Source organism: Hirundo rustica, chromosome 3, assembly GCF_015227805.2.
Source record: "Hirundo rustica isolate bHirRus1 chromosome 3, bHirRus1.pri.v3, whole genome shotgun sequence".
Lineage (NCBI taxonomy): Eukaryota > Metazoa > Chordata > Aves > Passeriformes > Hirundinidae > Hirundo > Hirundo rustica.
The window spans coordinates 2,291,121-2,299,872 of record NC_053452.1 but is presented as its reverse complement, the minus strand read 5'-3'; the positions used below and the strand labels follow the sequence as shown (position 1 = coordinate 2,299,872).

Sequence of the window (8,752 nt, the reverse complement as noted above, 5' to 3'; positions counted from 1 at the left end):
AGCTGGCACAGCAGAACGGTGATTCAGGCTCTCCCTTTGGTTTTCAGGCTGTTTGCTCAAAACAGCCCTTGAGAAAGATGCTAGGCCTCAAGCACGCGTCACATTCAACCGGTTTAGCAATATTCCGCCTATTTCTGCTCAAACTAGCCAGGGAGGGGAGGGAGAATATAATATCCTAGTGCAAGTTCTCATAGACAACATGTGAATGTTCAGCACAAAATGTTCTTTCAAGGTGGGGCGAACGTTTCTAATTGTGACACAAAAAGAAGGTATTTTGTAACAGTTTTAGCAAGTTGCCTGTGAAAAAGCGTTTGTGTGAAATATGTTTAGACAGACTACCTCACATGACACTGAAATATTTCAAGGCTCTTTCTGAGCAGGCAATAACCTAGTTTTGTTTTTTTAAAATCAAATCAGCTTTATCGCAGCCAATCCCAAACATAACTAAATAATTTGGTTATGGTTTTTTTTGTTTTGTTTTTTGGTTAGTTGTATTTTTATTTTCTTCTTCCTCTTTGGAAAAATAAAGCTATGCTAAATTGAGTGTTTCCACTCCACATGGGTTTTACCCACTCAAGACTTCTTTCATTGCAGAATCAACTTCCTCATTCAGAACAAACCACAGAAATATTCAGCTAATAAATTTTAGCATAAGATTTCAAAGGCTGGTTCATTCACTTCTGAGGTCCTGAAGAACTGCAGCTTCCAAGAAGCTCACGGACTACTTGTGCCTACTGAAAAGCATTTTATAAACCTGGCCTAACTTGGAAACAGTCTTTATTTCCTGTCTGTTAGGGCTCACATCCAAAACAAAGATAGGAATAATCCCTAAATTGTGGAAACTGAAAAATTCAGGTATAAATTTTGCAGCGCCCTCTCCCATTTGAAGCATTTGGATTTGACCCAAACTCCAGCTGAGTAGAAACAATTAAGGCCTTAGTTTTCTCTGACTTAACACTGCGTGTGCAAAGTGTTCTGCAGTTGCTTCTTAACGTGATCAGCCAGTGTAAGTCAAGCACGAGTGGAACAGCCCTGGGTTACACAGACATCATCCTTTTTTCGCCTGCCATCACCCCGTAGTGCCAGGAGCAAAACAAAAATAAAAAGGCTTCCAATCAAGTGACAGATGGATGTGGAAGCTTTCCTTAACTGTGACTTTCTGCCCTCTCTTGAGCTCTCAGCCAAGTCATAACTCATCAGAAGAGGACTCAAAGCCATTCTTGCCTCGAAGCCTGGCTCAGAAACCACAACAGGGCAGGATCAGGTGGTGGAGTTATGCAAAGGCAAAACCAGAATCAGGGTCAAAAGAGCATTTTCCCCAGAGAGCAAACTCCTGGAGCAGGAACAAATGGGAATGCCCAGCACAGCGGGTGGGAACAGCAGCAAGGCAGGATCACCAAGTGTAGCCCTGGCTCCCACCGGAGATGCCCCTGACACTGCAATGAGCTCACCTTGACATCCCTGGTGTAGGCACTGTGAGAGCTGTGAAAATCCAAGGCAGCCAAAATGCTTTTTTCTGGGATACAGTAAAGGCATGGAGGGGGAATCTCTACTGGTGAGCTGTCAGGGAGATTCCCTTTGGGTTTGTGCTACTGCAGGGTCACGGTGCTACTTACACTTCCCACTGGCCCTGCATTCAGCAAACCTGGATGTCCAGCTGGAGAAAGCACTAGGCACACAGGGTGCTAAATTTCCCTCCAAAGAGAATTCATCTTCTGCCAAAGCATCAGCTTTGGAACCACAGGGAATTTCCAAGCTGGAGAAAAATCTGAAATACCTCATGTAGAAGCACCTTTCCCTTGGATTTTTATTATCATAATTATTAAGAATATATTTTGTACCGAAACACTGTCAGCATTCTTTATACAATGGAAAATGACACAGTCATTATGTATCATGTAAAAGAGTAAAAACAGAGCAAGACAGGAACATTTCAGTTCAATCTGGAGTACAAATAGAGTCTGATGTACAGCTTAAAAGCCACACACCAGATTAAAAAGTTCATCTGGAAAACAACAGGTTCTCTTTTATTTTGGAAGTAGGAAGAAAAGTCAGGGAACGTCAAATGTTAAGGCTAAAAATCAACATTTTAACTTGTATTTTATAGGTGGCAGCCTGATTCTTAATTCATCTGCAGCAGCAGCAACAACCCCCCCGCTTTACAAAGAGATTTGCACTTGCAAGAAATAAGAATCAGGCTTCTATGCTCAGAGGACTCTGATTGACCTCAACAGGCTTTGGACTAGAGCCACAGTTGGAATTTCAGCTTGCAGTCTAAGGCTTCTTAACTGCAGGCCAAATTAGCACAAAATGAGGCTTTGCATTGGCATTCTACCCTTAACTTTGGATATTCCAGTTCTGGTTGCTTTAAACCACACTTTTATTGCAGGTTTAACATAGTCCCGTTTGTGAGATACTTTTTTTTTTTTTTTTTTTCCCCCTTAAATGCTGTGCTATAAAGGACGTTTTTATAGTCTGTGTTTTAGTCTCTATATTATGTGTTTTCAAAATTGCCTAAATGTATGTTTACATCATGATTATAACTACTCAGAAAGACCCACTGAAGTCCACTGTGAGCAGCCAAGGAAAAAAGTGTACTTAGTCCTAAAGAAGTCAAGAAAAGTGGCTGTGTTCATTTCTAGTGTAGCACAATGACTGTGTTTATACAGCTATACTTACTATTTAAAAAGCTACTTGAAAAGTTATTATTCATGTGCAGTAGCTGATTTTCAAGCATTAATAACTTGGCTGTCTAGACAAGTTTTAATTGTCATATCAAAGGCCAAATATGTTCTCAAACAAGTGTGAAGAATCTCCCATCTCCCTTGGAAAGAGCCTGGCTCTCTTTCTGAACTAAGAGATTGCCAAATTTAACTTTTTCTCAGGTTATGAAAGCACCGTAAAACCCACAAATTTGCTTTTTTTTTTAAAGCTTTTAAAACAGCTCGACTTCAACTCAAACCTATCCCGTGCAGCAAAGTTAGTAAGCCCTGAAAAACAGATTTTAGTGAATATGCAGAGTTCCCCCGCCCCCCACCAACTACCATGCCCACGTTTTCCCAGGGCCTAGAGGGCTCCATTAAAATGTAACTAAATGTGCGATAGGAAACGTGGTTTTTAAGGAACGATATGTAAAGTTCACCCGAAGAGCCTAAAACATTTTGTACATTCAAAATGTTTACACTTTGCCGTTCTTAATGGTCAGTAAGACTGTTCATTTTTGCTAACAGTACGTACAATGAGTATAAATAAATAAACTACAGGTAAGTTTTAAAAATTGTATTAACAATACGTAGTGCAAAAACTCATAACGATCTACATTCTATGCAAATACCCTGACTAAAATACACAGGCTGTGTCCACACACCCTCAGTCAGTTTTTGCACAGTCCTTGGGCCAAACCAGAGGCTGAGGGCAATCAGCAAAATTCCATCACAAGCCATGGAGGCAACGCTGATTCGCACCAGCAGAAGTGCAGGCCCCAAGGTGTGTGCAAAAATGCCATAGAAATCAGTGGGAATTGTGCTTGACTAAGGACTAGACAGTTTGATTGTACCCCATTAAAGTGAGTGGGAGTTTTGCCATTGATTTCCATGGAACCAGGCTCAGGCCCCGGGTAAGGACGTCAGCACGCGGCCCTAGGTTGTGCTACACTACTCCACTTCAGTGCAGAAACAATATTTGCAAAAGAAAAACTCGTTTTTGTCGTCACTGCTGCTCAGTAACCGGTTCTAGCGCCGCATTTCAGAGATTGCCTTTTCTGCGAGATTTGAAACGAGACTGCAAGTCTTTCCGAATCCATTCCAATTTGATTATCCAGCACAGGTGGGCTATTTTTGATCCAAGAAAAAAAGGGCTCAGTGTCTCTAAACCAACAGTGCTCTCCGTTAGGATAAAAGAACAGCCCGGTTCATCGGCACAGGAGTGAAGAACTGCATGCGGAAAAGGAACGGGGCAGCCTTCCTACCATAGCTGTGTCCAGAGCCGGCTGTCACTGCTCCCAACGGACCACGGCACCTGAGCTGGTTTGGAATCTGCAGTCCCAACAAGCTCAGCCCAGTTTCGTAAGCTGAAGATCTCCGTTTATCTTTATTGTGTCGATTGCCGACAGCGTTTCAATACGGTGGTAGAAATCAAAGAGCTGATGTCCGTCCACAAATATTCTAAAACGGGGGTGCTCGCAAAGTATCTCAACCTGGAAAAGAGAAAACGTTGAAGCGCGTTGTTCGCAAAGAGAGCACTTCAAATCGGTGCAGCTGCGCTTCGGGCTGCTTATGTGCCACACGAGAGACAAAGGTGAGACCAGTCTGCCCCCCTGACACCAGTTACACTCTAATGGATCTGCCCTTGCTGCACAGGGACGTTAATCCAAGCTCACGCTGTCGTAGCAGTAAGCACGCTGCAACCCACTGGCTACTGGAAGGTTTTGTGCCTTGGAATAATGCCAGAAACTGACTCAAACTGCTGACCACGGCAGGAGGAAATTTTACCTCCAACCCAAACCTTGCACTCCTCACTACAAAGTGGTAGGTTTTGGTGGTTTTTTGAGTTGGGTTTTTTTTGTTTCTTTTTTTTGTTGGTTTTTTTGCTGCACAAGGAGGCAGCTCCCTCTGCAATGCTTCCCACATTACTTTTAATTTACTGGAAGGGAGTAAACACGGAAAGGGGATATAAGTTTGTCCTCCCCTCCCACACACACACACAGCTGCTGCAGAACTAAAAACCCCTTCACTCCCGTGGCTGCAGACAGTCCCTGTCAGACCAGACTCCATCCTGGGGCTGCAGTGAAGGAAATGCAGTGCAGGATTGCCGGGAATTCAGCTAGACAAGATCTCAGGAGGCACAAACAGGATCAGGGAAGGACACAGCTCATCCCTCCTCCCGAGACACCTGCAGAAACGCTCTGGAAAAGCAACAAAGCCTGGAGCTGAACAAGCTGGGACACGTTGGGAGATTCCTGATGTTTGGGATGGCTCGAGAGGGTGCCCTGTTGTTAAGTTCTGCTGGAACTGCCCCGTCAGGAAGCTGGGACGTGAGGGCACAGAACGTGCAGTTTCACAGGCCCTTGGAGACCTCCAGGTCTAGACACACTAAGGAGAAAATCTTCAGGGAAGCCACACATAAATCCTGGGTCATTTCCAGAAGCTGGAAGTCCAGAGCGAAGCGCTGCTACCAGACACTAGACTCTGCTGCTATTACAGCGTATGAAAATGGGAACAGGGCCCGTGACAGACTGACTGAGCCAAAGCCCAAGTGACTTAGAGCACGTTGCACCGGGAGAAGCGGCAGCAGGAGAGTTGGAACTCCTGGATCCCTGCTAGTGCACCAGGTACCAGGGAAGAGGCCGTGCTGCCACGGAGCTCCTGTGTCACTGCAGCAGTGCCTGCCCGAGGCCTTGTTATGTAAAAGATATGGTTAACACTGCTCACCGTCCGCTTTTCACATCACCTGCGGCCACGCCACAGTGCTAATTGGACTGGATCACAAGTAATTGGCAAGAGCGCTTAATAGTCTATTCACTGAGAGGGAGACCATCAAAGGTACAAAGTCAATTGGAAGCCTCAATCCTGTTTGGGCATTTGGGAAAAAAAAAGGAGAAAAAAAAAAAAAAAAAAAAGGCAAAATAACAACTCCCTTTCTACGGCCTCCCATGCTAGATGTGCATTATTGCTGTCCTGTAACATCATCTGTCATTAGTGGGACACACACAAAACTTGCTCTGGGTAATTTGTCTGGCTCGTCTGAGGGCCCAGTCACCACCCAGTGCAGAAGGCAGCAGAGCCCTCTCAGATGGAGCAGGACCCAGCCTCCAAGCCTTTTCAAGTACATTTCCCACACCACCAAAGGGTGTTGCCAGTTCTGATGAGAGGGTGAGTTTGCAGAAGCAAGTAGAGCGCAACCAATTTGCAGCAAAACCAGCCACAAACACCCTCTTAACAACAAGCATCTGGGGAGATGGTGAGCTTTTGGGGTTGGGGGAGATTATCTTGGGGGCAAGAAGGATTAAGAGAGTTTGGCAGCTGGTCATAGCAGTAGCGTTTAGCAGAGGGGCTGGTGAGGTTTTTTTAACAGGGATGGGGAGGAGGAGGAGGGGTTTTCTGGGTCAGTTGCATGGAAAAGGCATGCAGCCTTTTTTCCTCAGTGTAGCGAGAGGGAAGCAGCTCTCAGCAGCCGCATACTTTGTTAGTCCTGATTTGCAAAGACATCTTCACATAACCATAAACACCACAGATGGGAATCTGCTTCTGGGTCAACCCAGTCCATCCACAGCACTTTCAAGTGACTACAGATTTAAATTTGACGGAAGGTTTAATCCCAGGGTTCAGAAAAGAATAACCACTATTGCTTAGCTGTTTAATCTGCTAACACGAAGAGCTACGGTCAACCTTAACGTGACATCCCCGGAGACAAAAGATGAACACGATCCTTATTAGCTGCACTAAATTGCAAACAGCACGTCCATTAAAAAAACCATCAATAATACAGCAGTCCCACTGAATATTAACATTCTCCAGTAATAACTTGTAATGCCCTAATAACATAGAGGTACTTCTTAATTTACGGTTATAAAACTAAGCTCAGGAAGTTGCGCTTCATCACACAGTATTACAACCTCAGACTTGTCATAGCGCCCAGGTGAGGTGTTCGCAGCCCCATCTGAACTGCCTGCAGCTGCACGTAGCAGCGGGATCTCCACGCAGCTCCATGGACACAAACAAACCGGCAACTGGTGTCTCAACCGGAGCAGCGCGGGCTGCACTGTGATTTCACGAAAGGCACGGTCAGGTTCTGCTGCAACTCGTATCAAATAACGCTTTACCGCCGTGGCGTAAGCCACTGCCATCCTGGTACTCACCCTAAAAGGCTGGTCCGGTATAAATGGAAAGTAAGGAATAGACGACTGCTCTTCCCCCCATTCTCCGGCTACACAAGAGTTTCTGACAAACTGTCTCTCTGTGAACACAGCTTTCAGTTCTATGGCTACATCCGCAGGAGGATCTTCTGACTCCCCACAAGTCAGACTGATGCCAAAGCTGCAACACAAACAGAACAGCTCTCGTTCAGCCAGGAAAAAGAAAAAAAGGCAAATAAGCCCCAAATGCCGCCAGTGTTATTTCTCAGCTTATTAAAGCCATATAGCGGCACAGGCTGCAAGTCAGCTCAGCTCGTTCAGATCTCTCTGAAAGCTCAACAGGGACAAGAACACGGTTATGGAATGCGTGCGTGCGCATGGCGATGTGCAAATATCTGCACACAGACGCAGATATATGCGCCTGATACGCTCCCTCACTCCCAAGTGAAAACGGAATCCCTTGAAGAAATGCCCCCTCTATGGGTCAGGAGGAAGAAATCAGCATGCTATATTTAAAATGATAAAAATAATCCTTTCCAGAAAGGAGGGATCCGTGCGGATGTGTGTGTGTATGTGTGTTCGCGCGGGTGGCCGCCCCCCTTCGCCCCCTCCCCGGGCCCGGCGCCCCCGGCGCGGACAGCCCTGCCCAGGTGTTACCTCTCGGGGTTGAGGTCCACTATGCCCATAACTAAGATCTTCTTTCCCGGCCTCATTCCTCCTTTGATGTGCCCACAGAAGGGGACGATCTGGAAAGGACAGGGGGAAGGCGGCCAGGGTCAGCTCGGCATCAGCAGCGGCCGCCCTTCTGCAGCCGGAGCTGAGCGCGGGCGGGGGAGAGCAACGGGATCGGAAAAAAAAAAACCAAAAAAACACCAAAAAACAAACAAACCAAAACCCAACAAAAAAAAAAAAAAAAAAAAAAACCAAAAAAACCAGCCAAAACCAAAGGTGATTTACCAGGCGAGGGAAGTACACATCAGCTTGCACCGGCGATCCCAGGGAGTTGTTTAAATGCCCGTCCTCTATTTTCTGCAGGCGAGAAGGAGAGCGCTGAGGCAGGGCCCGGCGGAGCCCCCCAGCCCGCCCCGCAGCGCAGGTGCCGTGCCCGGCGCCCCGGCCCCGTCCCGGTGCCCACAGCCGCACTCACCAGCGCGTCCCGCTCGGCCACGGTCCCCGCCATCTTGTGGAAGCGGTGGCGGCGGCGCTGGGGACAGGGCGGAGGGCGGGGGAAGGAGGGAGGGAGGGATGGGGTGGGGTGGGGGGGTCTGTGGCAGCCCCGGCGGCGGAGAGGTAGCGGCGGAGCCGGAGCGGAGCCGGTGCAGAAGTAGGAAGGCGAAGAGGAGGAGGAGGAGGAGGAGGAGGAGGAAGAGGAGGAGGGGAGGTGACCGGCTGGCACTGCCTCGCCCGGCGGGGAGCCCAGCCCTTGGCCCGAGGGGGAGCCGGGCAGGGCGGGGCGGGGGCTGCTGCCGCTTCCTCCGCTCCGCAGCCCCGCGGCGGGGCCGCCCCTCGGCCGGCGGGGACGGCGCGGCTCCGCCGGGCCCCTCACCTGGCGCCTGCAGGTGATGGGTGCCCGGCCAAGGGCCACAGCAGCCCCGCGCCCATCGTGTCAGGGATCACCTTTATGTCCGACCTCGGACACCTCGGCGAAGAGGATGCGCCCAGCCGGGCATCCTGGGTGACTCCCTCCCTCCAGACGTGGGGATCTGCTCGGTCCCTCCGAAATGAACATCCACCCCTCTCCCCTCCGCGCCCCCCCCTCACGGGGCTGAGACCCCGAGCGGGGTCCGTGGGCAGAGCTGCGGCCCGAGGCTGAGGGGAGCCGAGTGCGGCCGCAGCTCCCGCGGGCCCGCTGTCCCCGCAGCCTCCGGCGAGGTGCGGCAATTGCACACGCCGGGCCAC

The 8,752-nt window shown here is 48.8% G+C and overlaps 1 protein-coding gene across 1 annotated transcript; it reads right to left on the bottom strand.

Annotated features, from left to right (window-relative positions):
- Nucleotides 1–1,789: 1,789 nt before the first annotated feature.
- LGALSL (galectin like) lies at nucleotides 1,790–8,142 on the bottom strand. The gene is made up of 5 exons (XM_040059762.2): nucleotides 8,001–8,142; nucleotides 7,811–7,882; nucleotides 7,511–7,599; nucleotides 6,857–7,034; nucleotides 1,790–4,195 (listed from the first exon to the last, which is right to left on the bottom strand). The coding sequence occupies exons 1-5, from the start codon at nucleotides 8,031–8,033 to the stop codon at nucleotides 4,052–4,054; spliced, it is 516 nt and encodes a 171-aa protein (XP_039915696.1). The 5' UTR covers nucleotides 8,034–8,142; the 3' UTR covers nucleotides 1,790–4,051.
- Nucleotides 8,143–8,752: the final 610 nt, after the last annotated feature.

Excerpts from the sequence above, each read along its gene's own strand:
- LGALSL (XM_040059762.2), bottom strand. The coding sequence starts at position 8,033 with ATGGCGGGGACCGTGGCCGAGCGGGACGCGCTG. Across the intron at positions 7,035-7,510 it reads GTGGACCTCAACCCCGAGAG|CTTTGGCATCAGTCTGACTT; the intron begins GTAACACCTGGG and ends TTTGTGTTGCAG. Across the intron at positions 4,196-6,856 it reads TACCGGACCAGCCTTTTAGG|GTTGAGATACTTTGCGAGCA; the intron begins GTGAGTACCAGG and ends TCTCTTTTCCAG.